The 25711-nt window shown below is 52.6% G+C and overlaps 1 protein-coding gene across 1 annotated transcript in view; it reads right to left on the bottom strand.

The window, feature by feature from the left end:
• Nucleotides 1-24073, bottom strand: part of Vstm2l (V-set and transmembrane domain containing 2 like) — a 42635-nt gene extending 18562 nt beyond the window's left edge. Inside the window, exon 1 of the mRNA XM_037205398.1 lies at nt 23752-24073. Coding sequence (XP_037061293.1) covers nt 23752-23872 — 121 coding nt within the window. The 5' untranslated portion in view covers nt 23873-24073. The remainder of the gene's footprint in view (nt 1-23751) is intronic.
• Nucleotides 24074-25711: the final 1638 nt, after the last annotated feature.

Raw genomic sequence — 25711 nt, 5'->3', positions numbered from 1 at the left:
AGGAGAGTAAACCGGAGAAGACAAAAACCACCCGTGGGCGTTCTCGTTTATGCCGACATACATGGGACATGGGCACCAGTAATTTTATCGGTTGTTTCAGACGTGGGTTACATCATTAACACACATCTCAGCGTGGATGAGGGTCAGAATGCAAACTTTTCTGTCTTACTCTTCTTCCAAAGTCATGAAACTATGGCATGCATGACCACTGTAAAGGTTTAAATAAGCATCTTTTAAGGATGAATTTGAGCTCTTCCTTGGTCCTTCCCTTTCCCTTGCTTCTGATTTAGAGAATTCTCTGTGAGAGAAAATAATGTGGAGCAAGTAGGGAGATATTGGGGTGGGGTATGGGGAGTTGTTTCCAGACAGGGTTTCTCTGTGTAGCTCTGGCTGTCCTGGAACTCACTCTGGTGACCAGGCTGGCCTCGAACTCACAGAGATCCGCCTGCCTCTGACTCCTGAGTGCTGGGATTAAAGGTGTGTGCCACTGTGCCTGGCTGAGGTTACAGTAACTTAACACATTATATAACCTAAATGATCAAATCATTTATCTTTATTATGTATTGCTATGGCCTTGGAGTTTGAACTGTGCTTAAACTTAAAATTTGATGAAATTCATCGTAATCACAATGTCTTAACTTATCAACTGCATAAAGTTCCTAGGAAATGCTCAAAGTACTGGTGGTGTGTCTCAGAAATACAACATCTGGTGCTAATTCCTCAAAAATATTAATGTTTTCCTGAAGATGTTTTTATTAATAGTTTGTTGACCTTTCTTAAGCTATGAAACATCCCTAAGTTTTAAGTAAATACAAAAAAGCAAAATGGACCTTATATATTCCTTTATACTGCTGAGTAATATAAAAAGCTTCCTTGCAGACTTCTGGCCTCTCAGGCCTGAAACAAAAATTGGTGGCTGACTGTCTGCACCCCTGACACAATCCCAACACCTCTTCTACAACTGTGTCTTCCAGACAATTTAGGGTGCTCGGGAAATCTTTGAAAAGTCGTTGAGGAAAGCACCAAGTGGAGGAGAGCAGTCTTTCCCACCCAGATGCAGCGTAGGAAAATAGAAACTGGATGTAGACACACCAAACACCCGTTTGTGTTCTTCGATGCTTCCAGGTTCAGAAACCATTTCTAGAATTCTTCAGCACAAAGAAGCTGGTCCAGGGTTCCCTTTAGAAATAGTTGTAGACAAAGGCAGTGACTCCCTGCCCTCCCCAGCTCTCTTCCTTTGGAGGACATTAAGGTATTTCTTTAATTACTCAGCCGATTCGATATGAGATTGAGATGGACTTTCAGGATGATCCTGTAAGCAGCAATTCACTTTGGATTACGCCTTGCCGAAACCTGCCTTGCGCAAGCTTCTTCCTGACCCTCACAGAGCAGACTCTTGACTATTTATCTCCTTTGCAAGAGGTCTAGGGATAGATCTCTACCCAGCCGATTTCAGCAGACATCATATACAGGGAGAGCTCCAGAAGTGTTACTTGGACCTCTGTTCGACCCAGTTCTGTCCATCAAACTTGCCAAGGGCAGAGGACTGCCATTATCCTTCTGGAAGGCATGGACTATCTGGTACATAATTTCAACATCACACCCTCCTATCATACAGGAACACAAAATGTAAAGTGTAAATGAGAGTTTCCTTGTACCAGACTAAGATTCATTAGATAATTTCCGTATCCAAAGGCCTATGATAACCACTAGTGAAATGGATGGAATAATAACCATTTCTAATACACAAATTCCAGGATATTGTGAGGTTGGGACAAGCAAAATGCATGTTTCACATACTTCAATAATATGCCCTCTGTACACAATTATAGTTTCCAGACTCTTCAAAATCACTTCTTTTATACTTACTAGGATAAAATCTGTTTAAAAAAAAAAAAAGAAATGAGGTGGTTGGTGCCAGGTGGTAATCCTAGCACTCACCCCTGAGGAGAGATAGGCGGATCTCAGCCTGGTCTACAGAGTGAGTTCCAGGACAGCACGGCTACACAGGGAAACCCTCTCCAAAAAGAAAGAAAGAAAAAAAGGAAAAAGAAAGGGAAAACCTTCCCCGCTTTTTGGTCATCACTCTTTCAGAAGTATAAATTCAGAATCACTTTAAAATATCTCAGCTCAGCATGACAGCAGAAATGTCTTGCGTCAGAGCTCATTATTCAAAATAAGGGATTGGACTTCAGCTCCTTAACCATACTTTCTTACTCAAAAGACAAAAGAAAGAAATTGCCCTGACATGGTAACAGGACCAGTTCTGAGATTGTATATTAATAGGTTGGGTGGAAAGCGGCCTCTGGTTGATGATAGCAGCTTTTTCTTCTATAGCCTGTACATGCTTGGATGTTTTTGTTGTAATGATTTCATAGAAATGGAATTACAGTATAGGCTCACATGCAAGGAACTGAGCACGCTAATGTTCAGGGAGTACTGAAAGGCAATATTCTGTGACTTCAGATAAAAATATTAAGAGACAGCTAGTTGCCTGCCTATGTGTCCATTAAAATTCAACAGTTATTCCAGGGACAGAGTGGTGGCAAGGACACAGACATGCATTACCACCCAAAAAGCTTTTCAACTTTGCTCCGGCTTGTATTTGAATAGAAAATGATATACTTATTTGTTAAAGGTAATAAAATGAGATGTCAGATATTAAGGTGACTCATAAAAGTTAGCTATTGGAGGTTACGATATCGCAGTAAATATTGTTGGGTTCAGCTTGATCTGTTGAGCAGAACTTGAATAACTCCAGAGTAAATTGACAGTTTTTTTTAAAATAAGTGATTTATTGAGTGTCTCTGTTTTTTTTCCATATTAATTGATGACTTTGCAGTGTACATACTTGTCAATATTTTCCATCTAATACCGGAAAAAAAAGAAGAATGGAAAAACGTGAATTTTAGAAGCATAAAATAAATGGTTTACTTTTGCATTTCACCATGTCGTTGGAGGTCTTCAAGGTGTCCATCCAGAGTCTCTGCCTAAAGTATTTTAAATGGACATTTTAGAATCAGTCCGTAGTCAGCAGCCTTTCTGTACATTTAAGTTTTCTTTGTCCAGCTGAACCAAAGGTGGTTATGCTGAATGCTGTAGGGGAACACATAGAACATATTGCCTGGGAATAGGGATTATTCTCTCTGGGGAAAGGTGGTCAGCGGCACATCTGGGAAACACCCAGCTGCGTAAGGCATTTGAATAAAACATGGGGCTCCTCAAGACAATCGTGTTCTGATCCTCAAACATCCCGGTCTGTATTTTTCTTTCACTTCCTCCCCTCAGGTCAGACTCCTAATCCTATCCATTAATCATATCATATACACCAGAAACTAATATGTACATCACGACTGAAGAAAAGTATCCTCTAGAGATGGAAGACTGCCTTTGTGAACTTGGAGAACATGTTCCCTTACCACACCCTTAGAACTCAGTAAAAGTAAAACCCTATCCCTTCCTGCGATGATTACACACTCTTCAATGTCACTTTAATCTTTCCAAATATATTTTTCCATAATCTATTCCCTGAAAGGAAAAGTTTCTCTTGAAGTTCACATCTCAAATATCAGTAAGAATACAAGGATCTAGTGTAAATATGCACACTATGTTTCTTTACCGGCTAGCTGTGTGCTGAAACCGTGTCTGTGGATGGGGTTCAGAGTCTGCCCCGAGTCCGTGGTTGTTAAACTCGCTAGAATATAGCACTCCTTCCTCACTGGGGTAATCTTTAATGTGGTTTACTTAGAGCTGATACATGTGTGCTCTTTATGCTTCACACTTACAGTTAGAATAACTTTTGCTACGACATCGGCAGTCTTTGTGGTTGAGGGCTGGAACAGAACCATTATTTGGGGTGTGCTAACAAGAGTGGTGATTTTAAAGAGTGAATAGATTTGGAAACTAGAGATGTGTCTCAAATTTTAAGAGACTGTGGGACAGAAGGTCACTGTATCTAAGTCATTATGTTTTAAAGCTTGCTTAAATTTTCCTTTTTTTTTTTTTTTTTTGGGTGTTTACAGTTGCCTTACCAGCAAAAGACTACTTTAAAGTCATGAAGGAAAAGGGGGAAATTTTATTAATATGTACCACGTGGGAACAGCTGTGTATTCGATTCTTATTCATTTGTAACAACGTTAATCAGGATGGATAATCCACCCTTAATAAGACAACGATGTTATATTAGCATGTGGAAGTCGGAAGATTTAAGCATTGAAGTTGTCCTCTAATCCTGCTGGTCCGGCTTCTTCACCCAGGAGATGTATCTGGAACTCCGTTCTGAGATCGGGCCGAACAATTCTAGGAGAAAAAGTCAAGTGTTGTTGTTCTCGCCTACAGCCAAAAGATGATTATGAATCACCATGTCCCCGTTTATAGGAGGCAGATTAAAAAATGTCTGGAACTCTTGATACTTTGGTAGCTAGCCAGTGGCAACAATATTTTGTGCTGTCATCCCTTAGTAACCGGCGGAGCCTGAAACTGTAGAAGACAGTGCGGGGCGAAGGATGCGAGTGGCTGTGATGGCAGGCTAGTGGAAACTCTGCTCCCTTCGTCCTTCCCAGCCCTGCTTCCTGTGGGCTTGCATGTATAAACTAGAAAATAAGCCACTTAGGCTCTGCAATCTGCATACTTTCCAGTCTTGTAAAAATTGTAGGTTAGAGACACTCTGTACTCGGGCCATTTCACAATAGGATAGAAGTAAGAAACTGCGCTCGCCTTGAAGACGTCGGGGGCATCTTTTTAGTTGGTAAGGTGTGCTGTCTCGTTAATGTAAAATACGTCGAAGAGCTCTTTCCGTGGCACGTGCTTTCCTCCTGCCGCGCTGCCCTCCTGCCCAGTCACCCTCTTCGCGTGGATTCCTCAGTGATAAGTATCCGCTTCTAGAACAGCTTTCAATAGAAACATGCATGAAAGAGTGAGTGACGTCATGAGTCACAAGGAACATCATGAGTGACATCATGAGTCACAAGGAACACTTCATTTTCTGGTTTCCCCATGAAAAAAGGTCTTAAAAAAAAAAAGCTAAAATTAATTTTAATAATATATTTTACTTAAACTAATACCAAAAAATATTATTTCAATATGTGATAAAGCTAGTTACTAATGAGACATTTTACATCCTTTTTTTTTGGTATGTGTGCTAAGTAGTGGAAATCTGAGCTCTGAGCATGTCTCAGTTTGGGCCAGCCACAGTCCCAGCATTTGTCTTGCAGGCAATGCGCTCCCTTGCCTGTCCTTGTGATTTAAAGGGGGAAGATGCCCCCCGCCAGTGCACTCCTTCTCCATACTACAGTAGTCATAATTTGAACCCAGACCAGCATGACTCCCAAGGCTCCCACTCCCCGCCACCTCATACTTCTTAGGGGATTTGATTGCGTTGGGAGATGCTTTTGTTTTGTTGTGTTTAACGGAAGGTCTCACTATGTAGCCCTGGCTGTCCTGGAACTCACTCTGTAGCCCAGGCTGGCCTTGAACTCACAAGGATCCACCTGCTTCTGCCTCCCGAGTGCTGGGATTAAAGACTGTGCCGTCCCACTCTGAGATCCGTTGCCTTTAGCGTGTAGAGCTCTTTCTACGAACGGGTGGCCCAGGGCTGGGAGTGAGACTAAATCATTTCAATGCTGGCCGACCATGCCCAAGGCCCCGGGGTTTGATCCCTCACGTGGCATAGCCTGGGCACAGGGGCATGCGACTGTAATCCCAGCACTCAGGAAGTGGAGACAGGAAAACTGGAAGTTCAAGATCATTCTTGGCTTTGTGGTGAGTTCAAAGCTAACCTGGGATGCGTGAGACTCTGTCCCCAAAAGAGAAAGAAGTGGGAGTGATCCCTGCTGGCTGGTCTACAGCCCTGGAGGGCAGGTGGGGTGCTGTTTCACCAGTCTGACGCAATCGGGAAGACTTCTCTGAGGTGGCGTCCCGTGGCCTCAACTCCAGTGCACAGACCATTCTGAGCGTGGAGTGGACAGGGGTTTTAGCAAGGCCATTGCTGTGGTCATCGCTGCCAGCCCTGCTCCCCACAAGGGCTCTGGTCCCCCTCAGACTCATCAGGGTCTCCAAGGTGGGGTGTGGTGAGGCCTCCCTGGACCCCCTCATCTAGCCTCGCAGTGAAGGGGGAAGTGTGATTGGAAGACAAAGAGGGAGGACAGGCTGTGCATGTGACAGGACATCCAAGTGGCCCTTTCCACAGTCAGCCACCTAAACACAAGTCCTGTCCCTCCAAACAGCTGCATGGGTCCAGTGTGTGTGTGTGTGTGTGTGTGTAATCCTGAGAGCATGGCTGGCCAGGAGCCCGGAGCACCCTGGACAGGCGTCGTAGCCTGCCTCTGCCAACTGTTCCGCTCTCACTAAGAATTCCTCCCCATCCTGAGCACCAGTGTGTCTTTCTACAAGATGCAGTGAGTCCCGGGGACACCCCAAGGAGAAGAATATGGCCCATGTCCTAAGGCTGTGTCTGGCCTCAGGAAGGAGGCCATGTGGGAGAGCTCCAAAGAGGAGGCGACCTGGGTGCAGTCTGGTGGCACAGGTGAAACTTAGGAAAGCACCCAGCGGTGGGAGCAAAGGCAGAATGGGGGTCCCCCTGGGCTCTGCAGAGTCAGGTGGGGGGGGGTACTACATGACTGCAGGTGTACTGCCATCCGCCGTGAGCCCAGCACCACACAGACCTTGTCCCCAACACTCTCGTCTGCCCCACCTGGGAGAGACAGGCAGGGAGCTGAGAAAATAAGGTGGCTGCCCACATCCACGTGGAACTGCACTCTTGACCTACCTCTGGCCAGCCCATGTACCCAAGATGGCTGCTCCCATTCCCCCTCCAGGGCAACTATCATCCTAATTGTCCCCACTTTTCAGATGAAGCTGGGGATCAGAGAGGTTAAGCAACTTGCCCGAGATCACAGAGTGAGTCACTGGTTACACTGAACCCAGTTTTAGAAGCCTTAGAATGGAAGCCTGCTCCAGACCATCTCTGAACGCCTCCTTCCAAGGCAGCAGACTTCTCCTTCCCACCAGCCCCTGCCTCCCGGGGGCATCTCAGACATGAGCCCTCTCTTCATTAACCCCCCCCCCGGTTCCTTCCAGCTCAGGTCCCTCCTGAAGACTCAGCGCGTCTCCAGAGCCAGAGTAATTATAGATTTTGGAGGAAGGGTATTGGTGTTCTCCAGCCCCAGGGCCTACGCCTGCCTGGCTGACTTTCAGGAAAACTCAGGGAAGACAATTAAACCCAGTGTCCACAAATTAGGATTCTGTAGAAGGAACAGGGGCTCGATTGAGCGTGACATCAGCTGCCTTTCTGCTGTTAATTGGGGCAGCGATACACTCATTAACCCCATGCCCTATCGGGCATCGGCTGCAGGGACTGGTGCCGAGGCCTGGCTGAGCCGGGCTTTGGCTCCTGGCAGGTAAGAGTGAGCTGAGGCAGGTCCTGACCTTCAGTATCAGGCCCTTCCAGCCTGGGCCTGGTCCACCCGGACAGCTCTGACTCTGCCTTCAGTCCCGTCAGCTTGGCCCTCACTGTGAGACCTGGGCCAGCCCCTTGGCCTCTCTAAGCCTGTTTCTTTATCTGCAAAAGGGGAGGGTTCAGGGGCTGCTGAGAAAATGGCACAAGACAGCTTGTGTGGAGTAGGTACTCACTCAGTAACCCCACCTCTCACTCTCTAGAGATGCAACCTCAACACCTCATGAGGCCACAGGGCCACGTAGCAGCTGCATCCATGCATGGTGGGCCCTGTGACCCCTCATGCACCAGTTCTGGCCTCTTTGCCCCAAAGGTCCGCCTTCCAGAAGCCCCTGGGCTCTTGCACACTTGGGGAGCTCATCCACCCACAAATGGGCAGCCCAGCCTGACTTCCTGCTGCTCTGAGCCCAGATCACACATAAACACGCCACACATGCACACACACTCACCACCACACACACACACACACACACACACCACCACACACACACTCACCACACACACACACACTCACCACCACACACACACACACACGCACACGCACACGCACACGCACACTTCCTTTAGCTCCGTTTGCATGGCTGGTGCCTGCTCCTTCCTTTTCCAGGCCCAGCGATGGTTCTGAGCCTGGATCTGCTCCGTCCCCAGAAGATCTGGAGCAGAGTGTTGCAGGTGGCTCAGTAAGAGATGTCACCTGGCAGGGCGGGGACAGCAGTAGGGGTGGTGGTGATGTGCTGGGTCTGCTCTACTGAGCTCTGTCGGGGACATATGTGTGTGGTGTGTATGTTTGTGTGTGTGTGGTATGTGTGTGTGGGGGTGGGTGGGTGTGTGGGGTGTGTATGTTTGTGTGTATGTGGTATGTGTGTGTGGGTGTGTGTGGGGGGGTGGGGTGTGTATGTTTGTGTGTGTGTGGTATATGTGTGTGTGTGGGTGTATATGTTTGTGTGTATGTGGTATGTGTATGTGTGTGTGGTATATGTTTGTGTGTATGTGATGTATGTATGTGTGTGTGTGGTGTGGGGTGTGTGTATAGTGTGTGTGTGGTCTGTGGTATATATGTGTGTATGTGGTATGTGTGAGTGTGGGGGAGTGTGGTGTGTGTGTGGTCTGTGGGGTATGTATATGTATGTGGCACATAAATGTGTGAGTGTGTGGGGGCGGTGTGGTGTGTGTGGTCTGTAGTGTGAGTGGTCTGTGGTGTATATGTATTTGGTGTATGTATATGTGCATGTGAGTGTAGGGTGTGTGTGTGTGTGTGTGTGTGTGTGTGTGTGTGTGAGTGTGTGCTGTGTGTGGGTATGTGTGGTGTGTGTGTATGTAGTTGATTCTCCATAAACAGTTACAGGGTCCCCCTTACAAGCCCCAGAGCAGCTGCATTCACAGTGGGCTATGCTCAGTGGGAAAGGGCTATTGTCATGGCCGAGGCTCTGTCTGCCCCGGGAAAATTTCTGGATAGTTCTGACAACAGCAGACTGAACACACTTTGACTGTCCGGTTACACACTTAAAAACAGTCAATGTGACAAATGTGTGCTCTGAGTATTTTACTACATTTTAAAAAGCCCCTGGTGGCTTCCCTAAATCATAGCAGCTGCCCCTCAGTGAACATTTCACAGCTCGTATCTGGGCATCCGGACCATGCCCCCACACTGGAACTGCACTTCCTATTCCCTGGGCTCTCAGTCCCCGCCACCTCCCAGTGAGGTCTCCTGGCAAGGGCTTATAGCTTCCCCACCTCTTCACTAGCTTGCTGGCTTCCGGCTTGTCTCCAACTGATGCACAAGCTCCTAAAAGCAGAGATTCCAGGCTGTTTGCTTCGTCCCAGCCACCAGGATGGTGCCGGGGACACAGGAGGCGCTCGGTGAACTCCACTGTGCTTGGGAGTACACTGGCCACAGCTGCAGCAGCAGCCTGGCATGAATCCACTCTGAGCAAGGCTCTAGGGCCCAGGGCCAACAGGGCTAGCCTATGCTGCAGCGTAGAAGGCAGGAAACCCATTTTACACCCCAGCTCTTGTACTGAAAACCCGACTTCCTTCAGACCTGGTGACGTGGACCATCGTCAGCCTGTTTCACCATGGAGCCGAGAGGTCAGAGAGGGAGCAGCTGAGCCTGAGGTCACAGAGCAGGAAGGCACAAGGTCAGCTCACAGCTGCAGAGCTGGCTGGGACATTCCTTCACTAGAAGTGACATTTTATCTGGGCCCTCTTTTCTCAGCATAGGAAGCGTGACACTTTTTCGGGGCCATTCTAGGAAGCCTGCTCCATGCCTAGCCCAGAGCAGTATCCCTTACTCCCCAACCCGGGCGTGGGGGTGGGAAATGGGGGGTGGGGGAAGTGGGGGGTGGAGGGGGTGGAGGAGTGGAGGGGTGGAGGGGGTGGGAAATAGGTGCTCTTTTGGTCTGATCAGTTTGCTAATCCTTTCACACTGCTTAGGGAAAGGTAAACTTCCCTGAAAGGGAAAGGCAGGTGTAGAGGGGCCACAGAGACAGCCCCAGCCCCAGCCCCTCCTCCCTGGAAACAGTGCAGTGCCTTTGAGCTGGTCTCAGGAGGTTCTCCTGGGGCGCTCTCAACCTGATAGATTGCCTGCACCAAGAGGAAGGAAGGAGCATAAAATGGGGGGACTGACTCAGAAGGAATGGACAGGCCAGAGCAACTTTGCTGTGTGCTCCTTGTGAGAGGCAGATGTCGTAGCGCTGAAGGAATGTGCTGCGTGTCCTAATGGGAAGATGGCTGCCTGAGCTGGCAGTCATCATGCAGGAGGAATGAGAAACACCAACTCTAACCCCCTCCCCCACGAGAAAGGCTCTGGCCTTCAAGGAGCCGACAGAAGAGCACACACACACACACACACACACACACACACACACACATGCACGCACGCGCGCACGCACGCACGCACGCACGCACACACGTATGCACCAGGGACCACTGTATGAACAAAGGCTAAGACTGAGTGTGGGTGCTGTGCACAGTTGTTCCCGGCATGCGTGATTTGCACTGGCCGTGAAGTCGAGCACCCCCCCACCCCTCCGGGCTTGTCATACTGTATGTGGGAACTCTGGAAAGAGGCACCGAGTCTGGAGGATCCTGGGGAAAGGTAGCCTGCATCAGCGTGGACAGTCAGAGGAGGCTCTTAGCAGAGGGGACAAGCTGGGATGTCAAGCCGATGAGGCTGCAGGTGAGGGGGACTCAGAGCAGCCCAGGGCCTGCTACAGGCAGGTTCCTACACCCAGCTTTTGAGGGCGGCCTCCACTTCTCCACAGGGCGCCTGTACCACCGGCGCTATTATTTACTTAATATTTATTTTCAAAGCATCTTTCCCATTTTACTTAAATAAATTCAGCTTAAAAGGAGACTTTTATTACTGCCATAAATGGAAAATCAGCATTGCTTGCCATCAATAGAGGGAAACTGTAAAAATCAACACTGAGAAGCAGCCGGTATCAGTAAATCCCAGCCAGCAAGGCTGCTGCCGGCTCCTGCCTCTACCTCCTGTTTGCTCCACTAACAGGGAGGCGGGTGGAGGGAAGAGGAGCCAAGAGGAGGTTCTTGGCTGAATCCGGAGCGGCACCACACACAGACATTCTTTCTCACCCACTGAAGTGTGGGTGCCTCCATTTCACTGGTCTAGTATCACAAGTCACACTTGGCCGTCAGAGGCCAGGCCGGGGCTGTGCTGCAGACCTGAGCCTCTCTCTGCCGTCAGAACAGCCCCGACACTCTGTCCCCTCCACTTTAGGATACTTGGGGTGCTTGGAACAAATGAGTCAAAAGCCAAGGTAGGACACCCTTTGGTCTGTTCTTCTCCAAGCAGGGAAACAACTGCTCAAGGAGCTGGCTTCTCTCCAGAGACAGAAGAACGGGGTGCGTGAGTGTAACAGACACAGACAGGAGGGAGCAGAACACGGAATTCATGAATCTGGAATGAAATGGAGAACCTCAAGGTGGTTCCCTCCCTGCTGGAGCCGGCTTCCCTCCTGCACAGGAACAAGAAATACCCCAGTGGCTGGCTCTCATCCCATCTGACCCACGGCCAAGCTCGTCTCAGCAGCCCGGCGCTCCTTAGCCCTGTTCTCACAACTGTGGCTATACTGGCCCCAGTGGGAAGAGGACCTGGAGGGAGCGTGAGGGGTCAGGGTGGGGAGCCCGGACTCCCAGGTCAAGTGTGAGCTACAGTCTGAGGTCTGGTTCCTACGCACTTCACTGGCTGAAGGCTTAGTTTGAGGAGGCAATGGATTAATAAAGACAAAGAAGCTGCTGGTGTGTGGGGCGTGGTGAGTTCCCAACACCCACTGCTCTCTGATAGAATCACTCATTGATGGGGTTTAGATATGAGTGTGTTCAGGGTGGGGGTGTCTGCCCACCCTGGGGTGTGTGTGTGTGTGTGTGTGTGTGTGTAGGTTGCTACAACCAATACAAATACAAAGAGAACAGATTTGAATACTTAACTGCGTGCCAGGCGCCCAGTGATGCTGTGCCTCAGTTTTTCTGTATCTCCATCTATAAAATGGGAGCGATGGCAGGAGCTGCCCCAAAAAGTTGCTGTGAGATAGAACACTGTCACTATCTAATAGGGTGGTCTGCTTCCACCCGGGAGAGCGCTTTCCTCCTCCTTCCCCAGTGCTGGGATCAAAGCCTTGCGCCTCATGCAAAGCAGCCCTAGTCATTTTCAACTCAAGTGAAATTTACTTAAAACTCACCATCCCTAAAGTGAAGACAGAAGAGAGGCCCGCAATCCTGCACAACCCTCACAGCTGTCTGCCCCCACAGTCTCACCACGCCAAGGAAGCCCTGAACCTGTAACAACCACCCCACCCCACCCCACCCCACCTCACCCCACCTCACCCCACCCCACCCCACCCCTGCCTTCCCTGCAGCCCTGGCAGCTGCACATGTGGATTGGCCTGTGCTAGACATTCCCACGTGCTAAGACGTGGTCGTCCCTGACTGGCTTCTTCCACTGAGCACAGCGGCTTTGTGGGGAGTGGCCCGTGTTTCATATCCTGTTTCATTACATTTTGTTCTTTTTGTTTGTGTGCTTTTTTGCATGTTTATTTATTTTATTTTGGATTTGTAGGAGAATTGGGATGAGGCGTGTGCCATAGCACATGTGTGATCAGAAGACCACTTTTGGGAGTTGGCTCCTTCCTTCCACCGCTCGGGTCTTGCGGATTGAGCTCAGGTGGTCAGGCCTGGCACCTTTACCCACTGAGCCATCTCATTGGCCCTCATTTTCACAGGTCTGTCCGTCCGTTCTCTTTTCCTTCCTCCCTCCTTCCCAAGAGAGGGATTCACGAGTCCCAGGCTGACCTCCAACTTACTATGAGGCCAAAGATGATGACCTTGAACTTTTGATCCTCCTGCCTCTGTCTCCCAAGTACTGAGAATACAGATGTGGGCCACCATGCTTGGTTATGTGGTGCTGGGAGTAAAACCTGGGGCTCCGCATACGCTAGGTGAGCAATCTACCAACTGGGCTATGTCCCCAGCTACAAGTGTTTCTTTTGTTCGTTCATTTGTTCGTTTTTTTATGTGCACTGGTGTTTTGTCCTGGGCATCAGGTCCCCTGGAACTGGAGTTACAGACAGTTGTGAGCTGCCATGTGGGTGCTGGGAATTGAAACCGGGTCCTCTGGAAGAGCAGTCAGTGCTCTTAACTGCTGAGCCATCTCTCCAGCCCTACAAGGGTTTCTTGTTTGCTTGCTTGAAACAGGGTCTCACTTTGTAGCCCTAGTTGGTCTGGAACTTTCTCTGTAGACTAGGCTGGGCTTGAACTCACAAAGATTCATCTGCCTCTGCTTCCCAAGTGCTGGGACTAAAGGCGTGTGCCACCATACCTAGTTTACGAGTGTTTCTTTAATACACTAAGAATTCTCACTACAACCAGAAAAGCACCCTTCTCACACTCCTCTCCTTACACATGGGGAAACTGAGGCATAGGGAGGGAAGGGGCCTGCTTGTGTTTTCTGCCAGGCCACTAAGACACTATGCATGTCCCCACAGAGCAGGCAGTGCTGACACCCAGCAGCTGGGGCAGGGCGCTTCCCAAGGCCACCAGCACGCATCGAGGGAGACGGGAGTGGAATTACAAATCTGGGGAGATTTAAGGAGAGCAAAACTATTCTGGCGCTTTCAGGATTGTGGGAGTTGATCAGGCTTCCCCAGTGGAATTCCTGCCGCCTCCTCCCACAGGGAGGGAGAGGCAGGCAGGTGTGGGAGGCCCAGGGAGGAATGCCAGGGCCTGCAGGCGGGAGCCAAGCAGGCCAGAGTCCTGCTGGCTACAGTCCTTGTTTCTCTTCCCAGCCTGGCCATCCTGTGGAGCCAGTGCCCGAATGGATGGCTAGCGGGGGCTCAGTGGTGGGAACAAGGCCTAAGATTTGAGCCCCCATGGTATTGTCCTACCTGCTACCAAACAGGCAGAGAGGAGCAAAACTAGGGATCAAGGATGGAGGCTGCCCTAGGTCATAGGGAAGAGCACCCTAGATCAGTGGTTCGCAACCTTCCTAATACTGCGACCCTTGAATACAGTTCCTCATGCTGTGGTGACCCCAACCAGAAAATTATTTTCATTGCTACTTCATAACTCTAATTTACCCACTGTTATGAACTGTGATGTAAATATCTGATATGCAACCCCAGTGGGGGTCGTGACCCACATGTTGAGAACCACTGCCCAGATGCAGCCAAGAGAAGAAAAAAGAGCTGCAGGGAAACCAGGAGGACACCGGGAGAGTCAGGGGCAGAAGCGGGACGAGGCAGGGATGAGGTAGGCAAAGGTGACTGGCTGAGGTGCTCTTGAGCGAGGCTCTTGGGCAGCTCCACTGGTAGGAATGGAGGAAGGGCCGCTGTGGTGTGGGGCCACCCTGGGTCCTTACTGAGAGCCTCGTGTTTGCCTGGTCACAGCCCCTGCTCACCCTGCCCAGCTGCACTTGGGAATCCCAGGGTGGCATCCAACTCAGGCTTTGAAGACCAGGATTGGAACTTCCACCGCATTTTCTCACCATAGTCAGATCCTAGGCTAATCTCCGTGCCTCTGTTTCTCCATCTGCAAAATGGGCGTGTGAGGCCCACACTAGCTCGGAGGAATACTGACTCACTGGTCATGGATCCACTGCTGTTCACACCCCCCTCACAGGGTGGGCTTGCTGTGGCTCCTCCCTCTCCACCGCTCTAATCTTCTTTTCCTTCAGAGAGGACTGGTCTAGCCCGGCCTCTTTAAACCAAGATCAAATCTAGAACCAAGAATTTTGAGCAAAAGAGGTTCTGCCCCACCCCAGGAACTAACCTCTGCCTGGGCCAGAGGCACAGCACCAGAAAACAGAGAAGAGCCGGAAGAAGGACATGCAGGACTTCAGGGACCCCTGCTTGCAGGGAGTCTGGGCTCATACAGGGACCAATGGGTGATTTCAGCCCTGCCCCGGGCTTCCTTGGGTATCAGCCTGCCCCTCCCTCTCTGGGCCTGCATGCCCAGAGACCATTAGTGTGGCTTTGTTTTGAGTGCTGTTTCCACTACTGAGAGCTCTGGCCGCAGGGCCTCCATTAGGGACCCTTTCCCGGGGCCGATGACAGGCGGCAAAGAGCTCCCCAGCGAGCAGGCAGTAATTGCTGCTGTCTCCAAGGCCGGAAATGATTTTTTTAAAGCCTCACAAAGCAAAACAGACACCCGGCTGCATGCTTTCCGCCTTCTTACCCTAGCCAGGAAGCAAGCCTGAAGGTCTGAGCACAGGGCCCCCCAGAGACTCCTGGAGGCCAAGAGTATGCTGAGGAAGCCAGGCTGGGGGGCCCAGGCCCACCGTGCCCCTGAGAGACTCAGTTTCTTCATCTACAGGCTAAGCGTGTAGAGTGATGTCAGAGGTACCTGTGGCTGGGTGCACAGGGGACCTAGAGGAGAGCCAGGGGAGAAGGATGGGCGTGAGCCGGGTAGGGAAGGGCACAGGGACAGGTCTGCAAGGGTTGAGGAGCCTGGCACAGGCACGAACTGGGAGAGGACACACACTCCATGCACATAGGCAGGCCCGCATACACACCAGTTCCCACCTCCGACATGGCCACCCTCCCCAGATGCTGAGCCAATGCCAGCATCCCACAAGCCCACACTCAGGTGAGGCTCGAACTATAGTCAATGCTTTCCTGGCAGGTGGCGTCTCCTCCAGCCTCCCCCACCAGCCTGGGCTCCTGTTTCCCCGCACTGCACCAGCCTGACCCAGGGGCCGTGTGGAGAGGTGGCTCAGTGCACGCCCTGCAAGTCCAAGGACTTGAGTTTGGTCCCCGGTGTCATAGGGTTAGGCGTGGTGGCGTGTGTTTATAATTGCAGTGCCGGGGAAGCAGAGCGAGGCGGATCCTTGGGGCTTGCTGGCCATCCAGTCCTAATCAGTAAGTCTCAGGTCAAGGAGAGACCCTATCTCAAAGCCAAGGTGGGATGCGTCTGAGAAGGAACATCTACGGTGGTTCTCTGGCCCCCTCATACATGCACACACATGTATACAACCACATATGCATACAACCCTACAACCATACATACACACATGTGTGAGGCCCTGGGTTAGATCCCCAAAGACACAAAGAGAAAAATACAGCTCACTCCAGGGACCAGAGCCTCGGTCCTCACATGCTCTGCAGGCCCTGGCCACTGCTGGCTTTTCCAGACAGGTCCACACATCTCTAAATTCCCTTACTAGAGTGATGAGCCGGGGATGGAATTTGGGGTCTCCCACAGCCCTTTGGAAGCCTAAGCAAAGCAGGTTCGTGTTTCAGAGGCAGTAGTGGGTGGTCCTATCCGACTCAGAGGATTGTGGTCACTGAGAAAAGTGGAAGCCACTGGTCTGGGCAAGCCGAGGCGCTCCAAGCCTCCGCCTTCTGTCACTATGTATATCAGTCATTCATCCACTCAGCCCCGACTTGGCCGACATTTACTCCATTCTGCGTGGGTGCTTCTGAAATAGGAAATGTATGTGTGTGGTTCTGGCTGTCATTTGATGAGGCGCATGTGTGTGTCTATGTGTGTGCACATGCATGTACAGAGAAGAGAGAGGTGGGGGGACAGAGACATGAGAGAAGATGGAAATAGACAGAGAAAAGGACAAAGGGGCTGAGCGGCAGGGAGAGGGAAGAGACAGAGACCCAGGAAAAGCGACTGAGAATACCAGGGGAAAGTGAGTCCAGGGAGAAGGACCCAGGCAGGTGGCAGACACAGCACCTGGCCAGTGGCACTGCTGACCCCAAGCCGGTAGTTCCCCAAGGCCCCTTTCAGCTGCTGAGCTGACCTCCCAAGGGTACCATGGAGGGCAGTGGAGTCTGACTCTGAAGCGAAGGCCACAGAAAAGAGGGTCCCCGCCTGGCCCCTCCGCACTCCCTCCTAGTCTGCCCACTCTCCAATTATAGCCACCCAAATACATTTCAGGCACACATTTGAGCAGAATCGCCATCCCTGTGCTGGGCCGCCCAGGTGGAGACACACAAACAGTACCCACATTCACAGGCCCCAGCGTTCTCCCTGACAATGCCTGGCTGAGACCGCAGAGTGCCTTGTGGGTTCCTTCAGGCAGAACGCAGCAGCACCCTCCCTATCCTGGCGGTCCCTCCCCCATGACAGCCTCACAAGCCAGGGCAGTGAGCCAGGGCACTGTCAGGTTCAGGACCAGGGCTGCCTACACACTCTGCTGGCAGGCAGGCAGCAGCGGAAAATGCAGGCGCTCGGCTGTGTGTTCCTCATCCAGGCTGGGCCTGGCTGTGTCCTGCCACATCTGTGTGTCTCCAGGTAAGTGGTGTCTGATCTCCTTTCAGCATCCTGGGCTGAGATATGGGGTGCCCTTGATTTTGTGGTGACGACCACACGGTGAGAGGAGGGCGGAGAAGTGTGCGGAGAGAAGATTGGATGCTCGAGCCTCAGACTCCAAGACCTCGAAGCCACGTACTACAGGCTGTGAGGGACCTCAGCCCCCAACTCCACCCACATCTGCTGCATGGCTCCAGAGGGACTCTAGAAGCCTACCATTTAGAAGCAAACCCAGCATTGTTCAGGTGGGGAAACTGAGGCCAGGAGAGAGGCAGACAAACCACCTAGCAAGGCAGAGGCAAGGGGAGCTGGGCAAAGCCGCTGGTATCTGCCTGCCCCCTCCCACTCCAGCATTTTCACTGAGATGGTGTTCGCACCCCACTGACCCACTTAGTGTGTTCCCTAGATGGCTGGGAAGAAACACCACTACGGTGGCCCCTAGGTGGGGACAAGGACTCTCCCGACTGGGAGCTCTCTGTCTCCCCTCCCACCCTGTGGCTACATTGCAATGTGTCAGATCTTTTTGAACACCTGCTGTGTTCTGGCTTGTTCGCCCTCCGCTGACTCGGGTTTGGACCCTTTGGGAGATAAAGTGGAACCCCCCTCCATGACATCTCCAGCTAAGACAGGGCTGGGTTATGCTTGTACACCTTCTGTGATGGGGAGCTCACTCTAGGCACCATCATCGCCCAGAGGTGAGTGCTTTTCTCTGAACTGAATGTCACACCCTGATTCCATGCTCCTCAAACAGTCTCACAAATTATACTTAAATGTTCTTTATGGGTACCATTGTCTGTCTCTCCCACAGACCCAAGAACTCCCCGTGGCAAGAACCTTACCTACCCACTTCACTTATAGTCTCCAGGAGCTGAAGGGCCTGGCATAAGGCAGGTGCCCAATTGATATCTGTCAAGTAAATGAATGCCCAGCTCCTAACACTTGGCAGCATCCCCACCAAGGTATAGCCCTGGCATGCCCCCAAAGCTGCCCATTCCTATTCTGGATGCCCACTGCCAGGCCTGGGTACCACCTGTACTATGATGTTCTTAATGGTTTCCTATAAACAAACCCACTATTTTTAATACCCTGTTAGTCTCATCCTAAGCAATCATATCTATGAAATCACAGTTTTGATGTGCTGGCTATATTTTCCAGCCCACATTAAAATAAATGCATAACTATTAAAATGTAAGAGGTTTGTCTGGGCTCTGCCTAAGACCATTTCTCAGGGAAGGCCCTGTTTTGCTGAGGTCCTGGGGAGGCTTTGGGAGGGATTGAAACTGGAGTTAGGGGTGAAGTGGAACTGAGCTGAGGCCCCAGAGATCCCACTGATTGCTTCCAGGAGGATGAGGGGGGTTACTTAGCTGTGGGAAAGCTTTTCCTTGAGGAAAAGCTGCAGGCTCGGCCTCCCACCTCCCTTCTCCAGAATACTGGGCACCACAGGGAGCCAGTGAGTGGGTACTGATCCTCTATCACAGATGGTCACTGGGTGAATAGCTTCTCTGGTTTAGCTGGCCATTTTTCTGATGTGCCACCAGATCAGGGAGGAAGCTCATTTGCACCCCATCGACACCCACCTGGCAAACACATTCCCTTGGCACCCAGGGGCTGGGCCCAGGATATCCACTGCAAAGTGAAATCAATTACCCACCCCACCCTGTCCTTGCTGTGGCCAGTAGCCTTGAGGAGACTCCAGTTTTGTAAGGTTTTTACTGCAAGCATGGATCCCTTGTGATATTTAAGTTATTTCAGTGTTTTTTAAATGTATTAATGTGCATGGAGCAAGTGTGAGAATTTGAACCTCGGACCACCCATCATTCCCCACACCTCCCTGAGCTGATTTGAGATGTCCTTCCCATAATTCTGCTAACTGTCAGTTCGACCCTAAAGCCTCAGAAAATGGCTGAGCACCTGGAAATGGGCTTGAGTCAGATCATCTGGCTTTCCCTCCCTGTCTCCTTCCTTCCATTTTTTTAAAAAAAGATATTTTGGTTGCTTTTTTTTTTTTTCAGGTTGTCTCGCTATGTAGCCCTGCAGGCTACAAGGAAACATCCCATCACCCTTGCTGTCCTTGTAGCAAGGAGCAGAGTCCAAGAGGCCACCTGTAGCTCCCGTAGCTCCCGGTTGGCAAAAAGGCCCCAGGAGTCTGCCGATGGGCAAGGTGTCCAAAGCAACCGGTGTGAAGGTCTTGAGGAAAACCATTTCTGAGGGCCAATTTCCCACAGGAGGCCGGGAGGCCCTCAGCCCAGGCTGAGTATTTATGAGAGTAATTGATGGTATAATCACCAGCGCGGGAGACAAAGGAGAACACACATTTTTAACACCATAACCTTCAGGAGACAAGACGGTTTTCTTCAGTCGTCCAGCCACCAAGCCAGCCGGCTTATGGATGGCGAGACACCAGCAGTTAGGGAAGGAACCCGGAGAGGCCACGGACAGTTTGTCAGAGCACAAGCTGCATGTCAAATGGTCCGGAGCCCCTCCTCCAGGGCCCCCCACTGCTTCTTCCCGGCAGTGCAGAGCACTCTGGCCAGCAATCATTCACCGACCTAAGGGCCAGGCCAAGCTGGGGGCTTCGCTGCGCTGGGCAGGGACAGTAATAATTGTCGGTACTGGGCTGGGTTGGGGGCACCTGCTGCAAGGGGCTTCTGAGATTTTGCTGTGGATTTCACGCCTCCTTAGAAAACCAGGGCACCTGGTGATCCCCACTCTATATCCCCCAGCAGGTGTGGGTGACGTTTGTGGCAGGACTTCCTACCTCCAGATGCCAAGAATCACCTAGGAGCTCATTAAATGCAGATGGGGGTGTCGAGGACTGAGGTGTGGGTCAGTGGGAGAGCTCATGCCAAGCTGGTACAAGGCCCTGGGCTTAATCCCCAGCATAATAAAAAAATAAAAATAAAAAATGGGAGCATGAGATGGCTCGGCAGGTAAAGGGGCTTGCCACCAAATCAGACTGGTACCTGAGTTCAAACCCCAGGACTCTCAGATGGTGGAGGGAGAACCAACTTCTGCGTGTTTCCTCTGACCTCCACATGCACACCCCACAAAATATACAATGGAAAGAAAGAAGGGAGGAAGGAAGAGAGGGAGGAGGGAGGGAAGGAAGGACAGGTCAGTAGTCTGGGGGCATACACATCATCACAAATACCCTGGTGTGCTCAGACTACGGCCTGTAAATGTCTTCACAAAGCTCCTGCCTTCTTGCTCCTACCCAGAAAAAAAAAACAGAGGAAGCTCAGATGTGGACTCCAGCAAGATCTGCCGCCTCCTCAAGCTTCTGAGCCCTCCCGGAGAAATGTACTGCTTTACCAGTTCCCTGGGAAACTAGGGGACCCATATTGGAGTTAGGGCCATGCAAAGAAAGAAGTTCATTGCAGGACTGGGCCGAGTCTGCCCAAAGGCAGGTCTCAAGATGACAGGTCCAAAGCCACCTGTACGCCATCATTCTGAGTCTGGCCCTCCAGGCTCTGCCCAGGCTCCGTGACCTTGGGTAAGTCGTTGGCTCTCTCTGAACTCAGTTTCCTTGAGTATCTGATGCCAGTCTCACACAACTGACAACAGCCTGCATGGGTTCACAGAGGCACCTAGGACACATAGTCAGCATTCCATACACTGTGGTTACTTCCCTCCCACCCCTGCTGGGGGCATGGCAAGGAGCTGGCCCTTTCTTACGAGGCAGGGCAAAGCAGCTGCTGTTACCACGTAGGAAGCATGGGTCTCCCCACACAGCCTCCGAGTGCTGGGGTTCGAGGTTCCTTCTCAGCGCCAGGCACCACCCATTCTGTGAACCTTTGCAAAGCTTTCTTTGGAGGAGGTTGAATGGATGTGGGAGGAAGCTGAGGAGTAAACAGATATCCTTGCTGACCTGGTCACAGGCACTCCCTGTCACAACCCTGGGAATGGACAGGTGCAAAGCAAGAGCTGGTGACCGGGCAGGGCTCAGATGGAGCTGGAGCCACGAGTTGTCTCCAAGCTAAGCAGTTGGGGCTCAGGGGCTTGTCCCCAGGAATCCCTGCTTTACCCCCAACTCTTTAGCCCAAACCCAGAGACACCATCCTGACCTGGCCACATTCCCTGAATCAGCTGAGGACACGTGGAGCCCAGGAATAATGAAACGATCAGGCTCCAATCTGCTAAACAGCAATTTCGGGCTTTTTCAGCACACACAGCTTTTATCAAATTGGTATTCTCCTCCTGAACACAAATGGCTTATTAGACATGACCCACTTATTCGCCGCGTCTCACTATCATTAATAACTGTTTCTTTTTGTGATTAAGTGAGTGGCTCCAGACCCTTCCTGTGGTGACGGGGTGCTGGGCCTGGCAGAGGGGCAGCCGTGGGGCTCCTCAGCAGTCACTACTTGGTGACTTTGAACCAGGCAATGTCGAGAAGGCAGCCTGGCCCCTGCAAAGCAGCCAGGCCATTTCTTGAGGGACGGAGCAGGAGGTCCCAATGGGTAACTGATTTACCCAGAGACACAGTCAGGAGGGGGTCGGATTCCCAGCAGCAGGTCGCGTTCCCTTTGCATCCAGCATCTCCCTCGGGCCTTTAGGGATTGGTCCAGAGTGGAAATGGGAAGGCTCCAGAGGGGCTGTGACCCTCAGCATAGCTGGCACCAGGGGGCAGGAGGAGACCGTTACACAAAGAGCCTGCTTGCTCAAGAATGACCCAAATCCTGGGGGTCTGGGACCCCAAAGGTAGGATGACTGTAAGCCGCAGAGTTCCATGTTCACGCCTCAAGGGACCTCAAACTCAGAAAGGGAAGCCCTTCTCAGAGAAGCCTCCCAGTGTAAGTTTTGATGGTGCCCAGGAACTGAGCTGGGCAAGCAGGCGGAGAGGGGAGAAGAAGGAGGAATTCCCAGTTCCCCCTGAATGAGAAGGAAGTGACAGGGAGATGAATGCCCTGGACAAAGTGCTGCTTCGCCTGACAGACCCTGGAGCCAGCCTTGGTTCAGTCCCTCTCTCCCTGTGTGACCTTGGGCAACTCCCATCACCTCTCTGAGCCTTGGTTTCCCATCTGTAAGTAGAGCATCAAAGTAGTCCTTTCCCTATTTACTGCCTGTCCAGCCAGGTCAGCAGAAATCTTGACAGACACAAAGGTAGGTAAATGATGCGCTGAGAGAGGTTACTGTCAAATACAGTGAGGTGTAGGTACAGGGATCCCGGGCTTCCCTAGAAGCAGGGATCCTGAGCATGGCTTTGAAAATCCCCCCACCCCCAAGCAACCCCATTCATGTAGCACACCTGTGAAAGGCCTTCCCTGGGTATCTAGGCCCCTGCACCCACAACTCGGACTCGTTCCCACTAGAATAAATCATCCGGTCCTCAGCCCTTTGTTCAGACCTCCTCCAGCCTGGGCACACGGAGCACAGCATGGGTGCTGTAGCCTCTGCTCAGGGAAGGGAGCAGGGTCCTCTTGGCTTTCATTCATCTCGGCCCCATAACACAGCGGGGCTCAGAGGCAGGGAGCCTCCACAGCTGCCCGTCTCACATCGCCCAACTCTGCTGCCAACTTGGGCTCCTGTGGGGAGGGAAGGAGCTTCAGACACTTGGGCGGGCAGGACTGGGAATACTTGCTCGCTCTGTAATCCCACAGTGCTGGAGTCGAGGTTCAACATTTCAGTCCTCTGGGGGCAAGGGTGAGATGCGGTGCCTTGAGGAAGGATGCAGGGGTTTCCTGCCCACCCCCCCAGGACCAAGAAAGCACTCTATTCCTCTTTACTCCCTGCCTCTGGCTGGAAGGAGTGACCTCAACTACTCCAGTGTACCCCAGCTCTCCACCCCTACTCCTTCATCCCCACATCGCCCTCGTTCTTGGGAATGCCACCCACATGGCAAAGGAGGCTGCCACCCAGGCTAGCAGGTCTCAAGCAACAGCATCTGGCATTCCTCCGGACCATTCCCCGCGGTGGGAAGGATGGATCCAGATGAAGAGCTTCAGCGTTAAACCCACAAAGGAGAAAGGCATCTGGGCAGAGAGGAGTGGGTGGGCAAAGTGTATGCACAAGTGTGTGCGTGCATGTGTATCCGTGTCTGCAGACAGGCAAGAGTTGTGGCAAAACGAAGCGTGTGTGCCTGGGTGCCAGCTGGCAGGGTGAGCCACCAGCCAGTGTCTGATGCGTGTGCATAGTGGGCACAAGTGTATTTACCAGCGAGGAGAGGCTCGGAGGGGGTGTGCGGAGTTGTGAGTGTGGGATGCAGTGAGCGTGGCTGAGTGTGTCCGCGGCTGGAGACATCTGTATGGTCGCGGAGGTGTGTGTATCCGCGTGAGTGTGCGCGCGCGTGGAGGGGGTTCTCCAAGAGCTGGGGCGAGAGCGGGGATGCGCTCGGGATCCCTCCTCGCAGCGCTGGCCAGGATAGGGACCAGGGTGGGTCCCTAGCCCCAGCAGGGGGCGCCTGGGAACTCCGGGCCCGCGGCCTCTGTGGTCGCAGGTTCGAGCCCGGTAACCGCCAAGTTGGAGCGTCTGCGGCCGGGGTGGGGTTCGGTGGGGAAGTCCGTGGGGGCGGCACGCGAACTCACCGTGTCCGGAGACGTGGTTGTCCCAGGGCGCATGGCCCGCGGGCCGCGTGGCGCCGCCGAGTTGCAGGAAAAGTGCCAGATAGTGGAGGGCGCCGAGCGCCGCGGCCAGCGGGGCCCCCATGCTACGCGCTCCGGCCGGGGGGGCGCCGCCGCCTCACATCGGGGCTCCGCAGCCTGCAGAACCCGCTCCCGCCGTGTCCTGCCCGGCGCCGCCGCCGCCCTCTCCCGCTGGCCCCGGCCCGGCCCCGGCTGCAGGCAGCGAGCGCACGCCCAGCCCGCCGCCTCCGACTGCGGGACTCTTCGCTTGCGCGGAAGGCCACTCCGTGCCGCCGCGCACCCGCCCTCCCCCTCGCTCCCCGCCCTGAGCCGGCGGCGGCGGAGGGATCCGCAGCTTGATTTATCATCAAAGTTTTGCCCAGGCTGGGATTTTTAAAGCGGTACTCGCAACTGGCCTCCCGCGCGGGAGCGGGGGTGGGGCGGGCCCGAGCGCAAGAGGGCCACCTGGGGCCCCGGCCCCCCGCGGGGAGGGACACTAGGGTGTTGGGAGCAGAAATCTAATCGTCGGGAATAAGGGGCAAAGCCTCCCACCTGCCGCCAGACCCGCGCGCTGGAGGGACCGCTCAACTTTGCCAGCTGGGCGGTGCCGGGACCAGGGCCAGGAGGGGTGCCGGCCAGGTGGACAGGGGTGGAGGGGGCCCCGGGGCCGAGACACGAGTGAGCTGGTCAACGCTTTGGCAGCCTTAGGCTCCCCGCGTGACCACTCGTCGTCCCTGCTGTCTGCACCTCAAGGTCTTCGTCTGAGAAATGGGGACAGACCCCACCTCCAGAAGCAGTAGTGAGGATCTTTAGAGTTACGTGTGTAAAGTGGGGAGCACCGCAGGCCCCCCCACACTCCCTCTGTGGTTATCGTGTGGTTCCCCTCGCTGGGACTCCACAACAGGGGAGTGAGGTTAGCCAGTTAGTGGGGCTCCTAGCTTAAAGGTGATGGGGCTCTTCGCAGTGAACTGGATCGCCCCCTTCTGGACTGTAAGGTTCTCCCTAGATGGAAGAGTCTAGATGGAGGTGTGTGTGTGTGTGTGTGTGTGTGTGTGTGTGTGTAAAGCATGAAGCTTCCATTCCCAAGTGCGGCAATCCAATTCCGATTCCTTCCCCGACCCTTTTACTGAGGCTGTTGGGACCGGAAGGAAGGGTTTGGGCTCATTTTAAAGAGAAGCCCCTTTCATCAGACTGATTTCCCCGAGGTCCTGCGCAAGGCCTCAGACCCCAGGAAGGGTCTCTCTGCCCTCCTTCCTCCTTCGCCTTCGCCGGCGTGGTTTCAGCATTGCGAAGAACGGCTTCCTTCTCTCTCCATCCTTTAAGTACCGCGGACAGAGCCTGGGCCGCGCAGATGCGAGGGTTCAGCACCGTGGACAGAATCCTGCTCCCCACGCAGCACCACAGGGGTCCAGCAGCCAGCAAGGCGCACGGTACCCAAAGTTTGAGAGAGCTAAGAAGCGGAGGGACACACGGTGCTCGCTGCCTTTAGTCTGTCTTCCCGTCCCTCTTTCAGAGGTTACGGTGGATAGCACACTGTGGTCACCAGGAACAATTCCGCTTCTTCAAGCCAGGTGTTGCACACCATTGCAGAGCCACGCGCGTCCCCGCCAAGAGCTCTTTCAGCACCACGGACAGATCTCCTTGGGGACCTCCCCACCCCCGCCCCAGCAGCGCAGAGGCTGACAGTCCAGGCCTTTCCAGAACACTGTAGTGGCAGATCGGGGGCTCAAAACTGGGCTTTCTCCTCTTAAAATGCAGACTGGAAACAAATAAATACATTTAAAAATAACACACACACACACATACACACACACACACCCACGGAGGGAGGGAGGGAGGGAAAGAGAGAGAGAGAGAGAGAGAGAGAGAGAGAGAGAGAGAGAGAGAGAGAGGATAAAACAAAGGGACAAGAAGTCATCGCCTC

Source organism: Peromyscus leucopus, chromosome 4 (assembly GCF_004664715.2).
Source record: "Peromyscus leucopus breed LL Stock chromosome 4, UCI_PerLeu_2.1, whole genome shotgun sequence".
Taxonomy (NCBI): Eukaryota; Metazoa; Chordata; class Mammalia; order Rodentia; family Cricetidae; genus Peromyscus; species Peromyscus leucopus.
This window is presented reverse-complemented; position numbering and strand designations above follow the sequence as displayed.